This window comes from Hipposideros armiger, unplaced genomic scaffold (assembly GCF_001890085.2).
Source record: "Hipposideros armiger isolate ML-2016 unplaced genomic scaffold, ASM189008v1 scaffold_116, whole genome shotgun sequence".
Lineage (NCBI taxonomy): Eukaryota > Metazoa > Chordata > Mammalia > Chiroptera > Hipposideridae > Hipposideros > Hipposideros armiger.
In genome coordinates, this window is record NW_017731466.1 from 2,719,013 (window position 1) to 2,732,957 (window position 13,945).

At 37.4% G+C, this 13,945-nt stretch overlaps 1 protein-coding gene across 3 annotated transcripts in view; it reads right to left on the reverse strand.

Annotated features, from left to right (window-relative positions):
* Nucleotides 1-13,945, reverse strand: part of DHX57 (DExH-box helicase 57) — a 59,572-nt gene that overhangs the window by 19,287 nt on the left and 26,340 nt on the right. For all 3 annotated transcript variants that reach the window (XM_019647828.1, XM_019647829.1, XM_019647830.1), the window contains exons 10-15: nt 10,758-10,891; nt 9,773-9,827; nt 8,048-8,253; nt 4,208-4,324; nt 1,425-1,521; nt 443-616 (exon numbers count right to left, since the gene is read on the reverse strand). In XM_019647828.1, the coding sequence (XP_019503373.1) occupies nt 443-616; nt 1,425-1,521; nt 4,208-4,324; nt 8,048-8,253; nt 9,773-9,827; nt 10,758-10,891 (783 nt within the window). The remainder of the gene's footprint in view (nt 1-442; nt 617-1,424; nt 1,522-4,207; nt 4,325-8,047; nt 8,254-9,772; nt 9,828-10,757; nt 10,892-13,945) is intronic.

Below are 13,945 nucleotides of genomic sequence, written 5' to 3' on the forward strand. Positions count from 1 at the left end.
GTTCTTTATTCAACTCTTTTTCTTTATTTTAATTCATTTTAATTTCTATTTATTTTTTACAAATAAAATGGTATATATTAAGGTGTACAATGTGATGTTTTGATAAATGTATACATTGTGAAATGATTACCACAATCAAATTAATTAACCCATCCATCACCTCCCATATCAACTTTTTCATTCAAATACATGTAAAGCATATGAAAAAAAAAAACAGAGGAAAAACAATTAATTACTTCCAAGATAAAACCTTAAACTTTCCATCTCCATTTGGCTTTAAGATTATGGTCCAGCTATAAGACTCACTAATACGCCCACCTACAGTTTTCATACAGTATTTTTTCAAACAGTAATCTATGTAGTTTAACATCAGCCATTAACAGCTGTGTCACTCTAAATGAGGCATCTTTAGCCCCTCTCTGATACTGCCAAAAGAGAATACCTCTTTTCTTTCATTTTCCCAGAATCGATGACATAGACGACATCATCGATGGTGATGGATGTCTCAGCAATGTTGGTGGAAATTATAATCTTAATTACGCCTACGGGAGGTTTTACAAACACAGCCTGCTGCTCTTCACTGGATAAAGATGAATGAAGTGGGTGAACAACACATCTGAAATGAAATAAAAAAGCACATTTAGTGCTCAAGCATAAAACACTGAAATCGGATTATAGCGGGTGAATTTCTATTAAAACTAACAATATCACACCAAGTCAGCAGCTTCTCAACAACCTGTCCTCAAGGCCCAGCTCTTCTAACTGGGGAGGTTCTTTTTGATCCTTACAAAATATTTACTCACTTCTATGAACTGAAAACCTTGCATTAACTTGGGAAAAACTAGAGTGTAATTCAGTAGTAAATAATCAAGAGGACTAAACAGCTGATATTCTACAAGTAACAGGCCTAGAGCACACTAACCAGGAAAGAATCATTTTTTCCTACCTTTAAAGCCAGAGAAAGAGGCAGAGCCAGTGATATATACTAAAAAATTTCATTCTTATGTTTCTAGGGATTGTTCATCTGTTAAGCAGTTGTCCCCTTAGATATGAAGACAGCCAATGTGTCTTGCTACCAGAATAGGAACTGTTGAAAATTAATTTTTTTCAAAGCGGTAGCATTTCCGTGTTGTTACTAACACTGGCTTCTCCCATCCCTTGTATCTGGCAACTGAAATTACATGCAAGTTAGCTGAGTCACTATGCTAAGTGAAGATAAATATTTTTACTAAATGGAATGGGAATGATTGATTTCCTGGAACAAATAGGTTCGTCTGTTTCCAGCTGGCATAAACAAACATATTCTTGGGGAGTGACACCAGGGTCTAAAGAGGGTGATGACTGTTAAAGAGGCCTTTCTGGTTACCCATCTTCAGAGTATAACTGCAACAGACGATAGAGGATGTAGAAAGCAATGAACTGACCGATTACTACGTCTGTTGTTGAAAAGAGAATTTGATTGTAGCTGTTCATAAAGCATCTTGATTTCTGCTAGTCCCGGTAAAAATACAAGTATAGCACCTGGGTATATAAAAAGGATCAATTTGTTAGATGCAAAGAAAAAGAAACATAGATTATAAAGCTATTTTAAATGAACAAAAAAGTAATAATCTACAATTTTTCACTGTCAATTTTCTTTACTGTAAAGCCCCTAAGCCTTTAATGGATAACAAATTTTTAAAATACTTTTTCTGACTTAGTAACTATTGGGTTGTTGGAAAACTCATGAAGCATTTTTGCAACGAAAAACAGAAAAAATATGTCATAACTTTTCCGACAACTCAATACAAAATTAATGGGATATTATTATCTTTCTGTAACAGGAAAAACCGAAGTGTGAAAAAATGTAATGCCTTAGGTTATACAAGAATCATTAGCAAATCTCTTTAAACATATTTCTTCAGTGCACTGGCCACTGACATTCTGTTTCTATAGGAAGAATTATCCTTCTAATCTTATAAGATAGGAAGGCTTTTCTATTACCAGAAAAAAATCCATCAACATTTTACTGGAAATGAGACAAAGAAACTATAATTGGCTGGCCAATGTGGTAATCTAAGTTCAGATATATTTTGAAGAGGCAGCACATTAGCTAACCAGCCCAAATTTATGGGCTTTTAAATTTTACATTAAAGAAGAGAAGCAGTGATAACTGATTATGGTGTATTTCTGTGCCAAGAGTGATCACTCAGCAATAGTCACCTTCTTTTGTACTCTATTCAGATAGGAAACTGGGACCATCTTCACTAGCCTTTAATCTCACAAATATTTACTGGGTGTCTGTCACCTCTGTGTTAGGTACAATGAAATATATAACACAAATCTGTCCACAAGGAACTCACAACCTTTTATCTTTCATAGTTATTCTCCCTGCTAAATAAATAAGGAAACTAAATCATTACAAAAATAGAACTCTGAAGGAAGAAGGGCAAAAGCTATGTTCGAGTTGGTATTAACACTTGACAGTATATAAAGCATGTTCACATACATTATCTCATTTGGTCCTCACAGCCACCCATGGAGAAGGTTATCAGTACCCTTAAAGTGACTCAGTACCTTGGCCAGCTCAGAGAGTCAATAAGGCTTTCTAGCATCGGATCCATGCTCTTTCCATTACATACTGCCTGCTCCTCCCTACCAGGATACCACAGAGTTTTAGAGTGGTAAAATAATCTATGTGGATGGAAGAAAATATTTTGTGTATATTTTTGTGTGCCTTCTGATCTGTTCTGCTCTCATGGCTTGGCCATCTGTATCAGGGATATCTGTATCAGGGATATCACCAACGCCCTAATCACTGCATCTACTCGGCTTTGAATTCAGGTAATTTTCTAATATTTCTCTCTGCTATGCTTGATTTTTTTTTCCTTTGGGATGAAACAAGATATTCAGTCCAGTCATAATGCATTAGCCAACAGTGGCTACTTGCCAAGAGATGAGAAACAAGGCAGTTTAATATTTTTATGTGGCTCGCATGTCTCTTTAGAAAATACCACATGAGTAAAGTCTAAGCAGACGAGGGCAGCTATTCCCATTTCTCTTAAGCACTGTGTAATGAGCACATAATGTAATTGTGTAATTGTTTGATCTATTATTCAACTTAATGATCACCCAACATTGGCTGCATCTATTCATGCAACAAATATTTACTCCATACCTAAATATTCTGGGCACTGTTCTAGGGTCTGAGGAACACAGGGGTGCACAAGAAATCCTATTCTTAAGGAGCTTACATCCTTTTGGAGGCTGTCAGTAAGCAGAACTGTAATTCTGAATAGTGTTAAGTGCTATAATAAAAATCACAATCATTTCTGGGTAATATGATAGAGTAAGGGGAGCGACAAGAAAACAGGGTGGTCAAAGAAGACTTCATTGAAGAAAAAAACTTTTGACAGGAATCTGAATGGTATGAAGGATTCAGTCATGAGAAGGTCTTGGTCTTTCATTCTGGGGATAAGGGACTGCAAGTGAGGCCACTGGGACGGGAAGGCAGTGAGTAAAGGGAAAGCAGTTACTGCTCTGTGTTATAGCAGCAGCAGAAACAGTGATAACAATACTAATGATGATAAACATATAATTATAATATCATCATTATTAGGGGTAGTATCTACTGTGCATTAACTATGTGGGCTTTATGTATGGATTTTTGAAATCGTCAAAATAGCTGTACCTAAGAGGACTTATTACATTTCTTCATTTTACGAACAAGGAAACTGAGGCATAGAAATCGAAGATCCAGGCTTTGTCCAAGGTTACAGAGTTTCTGAGCAGCAGAGCCGGGAAGTTAATCAGACTCCAAAGCCTGTTCTCTTAACCCCAACGCCCTGTGACCTCCACGTGCAGAGTCTTCATGTGAGTCAAACATTCATTACTTTACTGGGCTCCTGTTTATCCAGGGGCTGGGTGTTTACCACGTGGCTCATCCAGGCCTTCTTTTCAGCTTTCTTCCTTTTGGACTTTGTTTTGTTAACATCTTTGGGCTCGACAGGAGCAAAAGAGTGCCAAACAAATGAGTTGGTGAACCTCAAAAGGTAAAATTTCCCCCAAAAAAGCCTAATAAGCAACTTCACACACAACTGGGGGAGGGTGAAAGTTGGGGGGTGAGGATGAGGTCTCCAGGAAGGTTGTCTCCACAGTACCCACGATCTCAGTTAAGCTCCCTTCCCTTTTGCCATCTCACACATAAATGCAGACAAGAAACAATTACCTGGAGGGTAGGAGTGCTTTCCATCTACAATCCATTCTAACAAGGCCTCTATTAATTCTAAGTTAACCTTTTCAAAATCCATGAGGGACATTGTTTTGATGACTGATTTGCTAACCCCTGAAAGAAAGGTAAAAATTAGAAACATAATTATACCTTACTGAAGACAATATGCCTGTGAACTAGGTGAGTGTCTTCACTCATGTTCACATTTAATGTACTGAAATGAATGTATTTTCTTTCAGTTCCTCAGAAAATATGCACTCACTGGAAGTACTTTTTGCTTGAGCAATAACCCAAAGGTTAGGCTCCTGACCCTGCTGTGAAGGCCCAGGTAGGCCACTTTTTTCCTCCTTTCCCCTCTTTTATCTATCACACAGTTATTGACAATTTCAGCTCCAGAAAAAAAAAAATTAAAGCCAAATACATATTAGAAACAAACCCCTTCCAGATTCAATCAAGTCATGAGTTAGATCAGATGAAGTCCAGGTAACAGTAACCCATGTAAAACAATGGATAGAGACCACAACTTTCACCAGCATCTTTGCAACAGTGACTCTTAACCTTTAGGTTCATTTGAAAAAATGATAAAAGTTATGGATCTTCCCTGAAAAAAAACACATGTGATTTTAATGGCTTCACTAACACCTCTGAAGTCTATCCATTGACTTTCAGATTAAGAGTCTACAATTTCCTTCTAATTTATCTGAGGCCTTGTAAAATACACCGTTCTTTGAGTTGTACTACAAGCCCCAGCTCTTTGAAAAACAGTGTATTCTTGATGAGACCAACTCTCCAAAGACTGCTGCCTTTTCTTCTTGGGTCCTCCTAATAGTCCATCACCCTAAATACAGCCTAAATGGAACAAAATAACTACAGCTGGTATCAAGGAAAAGAAGCTCCCTATATTAATGCCAAAAAGTTTGAAGAGGGGCAAAAGCAGTTTCTAAATAATGTTCTGGCAGAGTGAACCCCATGTCGTTCAAAAATGAAAGCAAGGAAGAAACAGGCTACACAAATAAGGATATGGAAAGCAAAGAAGGAATCATTTTCATTTGTCAAGACTTCAAATAGCCAGACTTTTCAAAAAGGATAAAGGATCAACTACCTGAAAAAGAAGAAGAGAAGTGAAAATCGTTTTTAAAAAGTTTTTTTTATACTTGGCAGTTTTTACTAATCAACTATATAGTTAGAACTGATTATTATTTTTTAACTAGAAAAAGTTTTAAAAATTGAGCTCATGAACATTATTTAATTTTCGGAAAAGTAAAAGAGCACTATCAACTAGGTTATGTCATTTTTTTTACAGGGAAAGGTAGCCTCAGAGAAGCTAAGCGATCAGCGCAGCACTATACAGAGGCTAATGGCAGAGCCAGGTTTCCTGACCTCAAATCTGCCTACCGCCTTCCTTAGAAAGAAGTTCTAAGAAGTGCTTTCTGAACTTTGGTAACCTCTGTGCTTGAAATTAGAAAGGCATGGCTTAGATCTAGTCACTACCTAGGGGGGAACCTAGCTGACATCACCTTAACAAAGTGATCAAATTTACATTGTCAATGATAGGGCAACCAACATCATGTGCCTCCTGAATGATATACTGAGGACTCAACATTATTTCTGTGGTTTTCTACCAAAAATGCATCACCTATATTTAATCATGGGGAAACATAACTGGCTGAACTCTTTAAAAATGTCAAGGTCATAAAAGAAAAATAAAGGCTGGGAAATTTTTCCAGATCAAAAGAAGCTTAAGACACATGATGACTAAATGCAATATGCAATCCTGGACCAAGAAAAAATAGCAATAAAGGATATTATTGAAGTGGCAAAATTAGAATATGGACCGTGGAATAAATGAGAGCATTCTATCAGTTAAGTATTCTCTCTTTTATCATCTTCTGTGCTTATGCAAGAGACTGTCCCTGTTTTTTGGAAATATTACTGAAAGAATAGGGGTTAAGCGGCATCATATGTGCAACTTATTTTCAAAAGGTTCAGGAAAAAAATATATACATGCACACAGAGCAAATGAAGCAAAATATTAACAATTGGTAAATCGGGGTAAAGGATATATGGGTTCATTGTGTAGTCTTACAAATTTTTCTTTAGTTTTGAATTTGAAATCATAGCAAAATAAAAAGTTACAAAATACTCAGAATATAATTTATATTTTACTACGTCCCAATTTTGCTATAATGAATACATTTCTTTTAAAATCAGAAAAAAACACTGATAATAATTATTATCTAATATATGTTGGAACTGCTATTTTTCTAGGTTTAAGATTGTTCTGATCAATTAAAGACAATATACCTGTGAAACAAGAGCCACATCTTTCTTCTACATGATCATGGGCGCAAAAAACTATAGTTGACCCTCGAACAACATGGGGGTTGGGGGACCAACCCCCTGTGCAGTCGAAAATACACTTACAACTATTTTTTGTTGTTGTTGTTGTTGGCTTATAAACAACAAATTTATTTCTCACAGATCTGGAGGCTGGAAAGTCCAAGATCAAAGTGCCAACAGATCCAGCATCTGGTGAAAGCCCACTTCCTGGTTACTAGACAGCTGTCTTCTTTTTTTTTTAAATTGGGGAATTGGGGGAGGGGAACAGCGTTGGGAAATCAGGGAAGGGGAACAGACAAGTGGCTGTCCTTTTTGTTCTTCAGTCTAGTTGTGGAGGACGTCGCTTCACTGGCCCATGTTGATATTATCATTGCACTCTTCCCGGGTGAGGCAGATCGGTCGCCGGCCACTGGGCAGCAGCTCATGGTGGCTCTTGGAAGTTCACGCTGGCTGCCAGCTGCTCACGGTAGCTTACGGGAGTCCACTGCAGCTCCACTGCAGCCTACGCCGTCGCCTCACAGCAGCTCAGCTCCAAGTCAAGCTGTTGTTCAGCATCTTAGCTGTAGAGGGCGCAGCATCACTGGCCCTAATGTGGGATCCGAACCGGGGCCCTGCTGCTCGGACCTGGTGTCCCAAGCCAACTCTTTTTTTTTTTTTTTTTTTTTTTTTTTTTTTTTTTTTTTATTAGATTTTTTTTATTGGGGAATTGGGGGGATGGGAACAGTGCTGCGGAATTGGGGAGAGGGGAACAGACAAGTTGCTGTCATTTTGTTCTTCAATCTGGTTGTGGAGGACGCTGCTTCACTGGCCCAAGTTGGCACCATCATTGCGCTCTTCTCTGGCGAGGCAGATCAGTCACCGGCTTCTGGACGGCCGCTCACTGCGGCTGCTGGCTACACACGGTAGCCCATGGCAATCCACTGCCACAGGGACTGCAGCCCACGCCGTCGCCGGCGACTCATGGCAGCCCAGCTCCAGGTTGAGCTGTTGTTCAGCATCTTAGCTGTGGAGGGCAGTGTCACTGGCCCTCATATGTGGGATCCGAACCGGGGCCCTCTGGCATCCCAAGCGAGTTCTTAACCATCGCGCCACTCGGCCGGCCCCCAAGCCAACTCTTAACCAACGTGCCACTCGGCTGGCCCGACAGCTGTCTTCTTGTTGTGTCTCACATGGCGAAAGGGTCCACCCACAACTGACTCCCCAAAAAGTTACCTACTAGGAGCTTACTGTTCACTGGAAGCCTTACCCATAACATAAACAATAGATAACACATATTTTGTATGTCACATGTATTACACACTGTATTCTTATAATAAAGTAAGCTAAAGAAAAGAAACTGTTATTCAAGAAATCATAAGGGAGAGAAAATACATTTATAGTATTTAGTTTCAAAAATCTGTGTGGAAGTGGACTTGCACCATTCAAACTTGTGTTGTTCAAGGGTCAACAGTAGTTATCTTTGGCATAATTATAATATGCCCCCAGGAAGCACATTACCTTTATAGCGGGTCAGGAGCTGCTTAAAATCTAACTGTTGATCAGGCACTGCATCTTTGACAGAATCCTGATCCTGGAGGTGAAGGGACAGCCTCAGGTCTTCCTCCACTTCTTCAAATGCAGTTCTGTTGCGCCTTGCTTTCAGCTTCTCCTTTGACATCTGTTTCATGGAGCGCATGTACGGGCTCCCATCCTGTAACACATACCTGAGCAAGAAAGACAAAGAAATGTGTCTGTGTGTATCTGGGTCTGTTGGTGAACGAACATATCCACCTGTTTTATGTGCTCATTCAGTGGAACGCTGCTCTGTTTCTGCCCAATTCCTGTGCTATTCTTCCACCAGTCCAAGATTCTGCTGGCTGTGCCCTGGGAAGCTTTTGGCTCTGTTTTAAGATAATTCTGGAATCAGTGAGTTAGAAAAAGTGAGAGAATAAAGACAGATAAACTAGCTGTAAGATGATTTCCCCATAGGGTCACATTCAATGGACGCTGAAGAGGGCCCACAAAATAACAATTTTCATAAACTCCGTAAGTATGCTTATTGCACACTAAAGTGAGCCACTGTTTTTGGATTTTTAGTTTGAGACTATTGTACCATTAAACAAATACAGAATAAGGAGCGGAACTTGTTAGGAATGAAAGGGCCAGGGAAAAGGAGAAAATTTCTGAGTTGAATTTAAGGTGCCACGCATCAAGGTGCTTTCATTCTGGAGCTCAGAGGTCAGGAGTGAAGACATTGATCTGGGAGTCCCTGGCACAGAGGAGACAGCTGAAATCACATGGGTCTAAGAGAGCTAAGGAAGAGTGCAACAGTGAGAAGAAGCAGTGCAAGAATAAAACCTGGGGAATCATCAAGGTTAAAGAGTAGAAAGAGGATACAGGACTTTCAAAGGAAAAAAATCTGTTTGTACCCAATAGACATCATCACTTTCTACTCAGTACTGAAATCATACAGACACCTTAACACTCAAACTATACTGCAACTCCTTGAGGGTAGAATGACGATGATGGTAATAATAGCTAACATTTATAAAACTCTTGCTATGTGCCAGGCACAGTTCTAAGCACTTTGAAAGTATTAATTCTAAATATTAATTAATTAATTAACCCTCATAACAATGCTGTGAAGCAGCTACTATTAATATACCCATTTTACATATGATAAAAGTGAGTCATGGAGAGATTAAGCTGCTCACCAATGTTGGCGTTAGTAAGTAGGGGGCTTTAAATACTGGATTTAAAGTTTGTTTGCAGAATCAGTACTTTATTTCATGTTGAATTCTCTATATATTTGGTCCTTCATCTTTTGTTTTTTAAAGACTTTATTTTTTAAAGTTTTAGGTTCATAGCAATATTGAGCAGAGGGTACAGGGTTTTCCCGTATAGCTCCTGCCCCCTGACACACACATACACAGCCTCCCCCATCAGCAACATTCCCCACCAGAGTGGTACATTAGTACAACTGATGGACATACAATTGACACATCATAATCAATCAAAGTCCATAGTATACAGTAGGGTTCCAGAGTCAGTACCATTAATGTACAATACTGCCTGCGAATTGCAAATAATTTGTATAATAAATATTTGCTGAAAGAAAGGGGAAACCAAAATGCTCAAGTAGAAAAATCAGAAGAAAAACTATTAATATCCAGACATTCTGAGGTAAAATAATAATTCTGTTTTCAAAGACTTTCACCAAAACTTAATTAATGTCTTCCTTACCTTGTCACAGCAATTGCATCTTCCAGAAAAAACTGATCAACAGGAAATGTACGACCTGGAAAAACAAATAAAATTGAAAATAAAATAAACTGATAACAAAATAGAAAAGCCGCATAATACCTCTTCAATTACCTTGAAATAGTTTGAATATGTAAAATTCCCTTAAAGGTTGGCACAATAAGGTACTATTTGTTCTGTGGTCTTAAAAGTATTAAAAAAAAAAAGCTTTTGATAATAGAAATTAGAAGGGGTAGATTCCAGTTAGCAAAGAAAACAGAAGTGTATATATAGGTAGAGAGACGATCACTTGCTAATAAACATTTTTTACCTTCTTTATCTGGCTGCGCTTTGATCACTCCTTTCCTCCCCCACAGGGGACATTTAAATATTCAACAAGTATATTCTAGATCAAGCATATAATTTCTTATTTAAATCTATGGTCAATATCCTCTATAACCAGAAAAAACAATACTATTATTCATCAGTCAGTGCTTCGGAACTGTCCCTTGGCAATCAATTGCAGAAGGATAAACAAAAGCCTGTGATAAATTAATCCCACAATGAGATGGAAAGTACCAAAAAAAGACACAGGTTATCCAACTTCACTTTCTCCCAGAGTGGACCAATATCCAGAAACTTAGCAGAATCCAGCAATGAATGAATATGCTGTACACAGATACATTTCTTTCTTTATGACAAATTACTGTTGCAAACTCACATTCTGATGTTAAACAGAATGGAATGCTAGAAACCCTAATAACCTAGACTTCTCAAAACAGCACATGTAAAATTAAAATCTCCCGGCAAACGGACATAATGTTGCCTCTTTATTAATTTCATTATATGGCTATAATTTTATTTGTTACAAACTAATCACTTCTTCTCTAGAAAGAGGAGTATATATGAATTTATATCTCAATTTAACTTTCAAATAGTTTCATTTGCTTATTAGAACAATACATACTTAATGATGCATTTTAATCACCTGGTATAGTAATAACTGGGCAGGAATTGAAATATTCTGAAAAGAGCTCAGCATTTAAAGTTGCACTCATCAGAATAACTTGAAGAGTTGGTCTCTGCAACACAATGTCCTTCAAAACTAGCAGCAAGAAGTCACTAGAGGAAATAAAAGAAACACCTGAGGATCAAACAAATTCAGTGAATGAAAATAAATAACTTTTGATATATTCTGGGGAAGGAATGTGTAAGGTGTATGTGAAAACAATTATAGCGCTCACAGAAAGATTTCTCATGTTCCTAAATGTGAAGACAATATTAAAAAGATATAAATTTTCCCCATATAAACTAAATTCAGTGTAATACCAATCAAAATACAAATAGGATTTATCATTGCATTTGACAATTGTACTTCTTGATATCTACATGGACATAAAAAGGCTATACAGAGATTTCATCACGGCACTGTTTGTATAGAAACAATGGAAACTATCTAAGTTGTCTATCAACCAAGAAATGGTTAATTATAACAATATCATCCATTCTGCAGAACAACTTGAGGCTGATAAAAGGAATAAGGTAGAGCTCCAGCTATGGACAAGAAAACATCTCTATGACAATGTTAATGAAAAAAAAAAACCCAACAAACCCAAATTGTAGAATAATATGTACTGTAGAGTAGCAATATTCTAACTGGTCTCCCTGCTTCAGCCCTTGCCCCTTGAAATTTATTCTCAGTACAGTAGATGAGTAACTCTGTGCAAATGTAAATCTTATTGTGCCAGCCTTCTGCTCATAATCCTTCAATGACTTCTTATTGATGTCCTCACTAACCAGGCCCTGTGTGACATGACCTGTACCCCGACCACTCATTTCCTACTGCTCTCCCTCTGATTCACTTGGCTCTAGTCATACTGTCATCCTTGCTGTCCTTGAGGCATGGACCTCAGGTCCTTTGTACATGTTATGAATCTACCTGGAATGGGCTTCTCCCAGACATTCACAGAGGTAGCTCCTTCACTTCTCCCAAGTTTTTACTCAAATGACACCTTTTGAGCCAGGCCTTCCCTAGCCGCCCTGTTTAAATTTTCAAATGCTCTTCTCCTTTGCTTTTTCATATTACCCTTTCTCTTCTTAACACTTAACATACTCCATATTTTACTTACTTATCTTACTTACTGTTGGATTCCCCCACTAGAATATAAGCTCTATGAGGACAAGGCTTTTGGTTATTTTGTTCACTACTCCAGTATGTAGAACAATGTCTGGGACATAGTAGGTGCTCAGTAATTATTTGTTCCCATACTAAGTCAATATATCATTTGTGAAAGAAAGAAAATCTTAGGAAACCAAAGTACCTATTTCTAACAACGTAAACTTGTATGTCAATGTATAGAAGGACGTAATCACCAAACTAATTACTGTAGTTATCTCTGGGGACGGAACTAGGAATGTTAAGGGGACTTTCACTATATCTGTATTGTTTCAGTTTTTAATGAGAGCATATTTTTGTACTATTTAGTTCTCTTTAATATTATGAGCTAATTTAATTACATCTATGATGATTTTGTTTCTTTTTTAGGTAAAAGGGAAAAAAATCTAAAAATAGGCAAACAGTTAGTTTATTGTACATCCATACTTCAGCATTTTCTTATGCAATTATTAATGCTAATGTCAAAAATAATTCATGCTATCATTTTAACTATTAGATCAAAAGCAGCACACAAAACTATATAATCCCAGCAGTGTTTGTGTAGATACATCTCTTTCTCTACCACATCTCTCCCTCAACACCCAATACACTTTCAAAAGAACAGACAAAAATTTTATAACATGCAATTAGTAATTTTATAGGGGACAGAAATTCTTTTTCTTGGTACTTCTTTGGTATTTTCTAAATGTCTCAGAATAATCATGTTGTTATCTCCATGATCAGGAAATTTACTGAAAATTTTAAAATAACACAACTGTAACTTTTCTATATTTAACCTTTAATTTTGGCTATACTTTTACTGATTTTGGTTTCTAGATTGTACTTCTAGATTTTGCCTTTTTCAATTTAAGCTACCAAATATTCCCCTACTTTTACTTGTAATTTGTACAATCCTTTCCCAAAGACTATTATCTGCAAATGTTTGACTAACACTTCTCCAGGGAGTAATTTCTCTTTATATTAATATTCAGATGTGAAAGTATGCTAAATTTTTAACTGATGATATTCCATAGATTATTAGATTTTACAAAAATCTTTCTCTTTTTGAGAATACTACTGCAGCCAGGAACCAGATCCAATGCTATGCTCCAGTTTTTCTGAGTTTGTGGAAGTATAAATATTATGAAACCAACAGCTGTTCATTATATTCAAAATTACACTGAATATAATTTCCCCTAAAATTTTAGATTTATTTTTATAATACAATTATTTAAATATTAGTCTGGTTGAATATTTTATTTGATTTCCTCTTCCAAGTTGTTCAGTGACTCTGTTAAAAAATTTTCTTTTAACTGTCCATTTGAAAGTTTAGCTGCAAAACGACATTACTTACCCTTTTTTCTGCCCCCGTTTTCTAAAGTCTCTATAAAAAGATTATTTGCCTTTCAAAGAATCTTAGTGTTTTGTGTATAATCATTTAAAATTATTCTTATTCTAGGAATTATTTTTTATTTTTATCTATTCTTTTTATATGGAAGTCTGCTTTTCTTTAGTTTCTAATTATTTCCTATTTCCTAGTATATTAGTATATTTATTTTCTCTAACAAATAGTTTTTTTTTTTTTAAGATTTTTATTGGGGAATTGGGGGATGGGGAACAGACAAGTTACTGTCCTTTTGTTCTTCAGTCTAGTTGTGGAGGACCTTGCTTCATTGGCCCAAGTTGGCACCATCATTGCATTCTTCCCGGGCGGGGCAGGTCAGTCGCCGGCTTCTGGCTGCTCACGCTGGCTGCTGGCTATACACGGTAGCCCATGGCAATCCACTGCAGAAGGGGCTGCAGCCTACGCCGTCGCCGGCGACTCCCGGCAGCCCAGCTCCAGGTTGAGCTGTTGTTCAGCATCTTAGCTGTAGAGTGCAGTGTCACTGGCCCTCATATGTGGGATCCGACCCGGGGCCCTCTGGCATCCCAAGCCAGCTCTTAACCAACGCGCCACTTGGCCAGCCCAACAAATAGTCTTCTGGTCATGTCTTTCCTTTTCAGTTCTTTTTTTTTTTTTT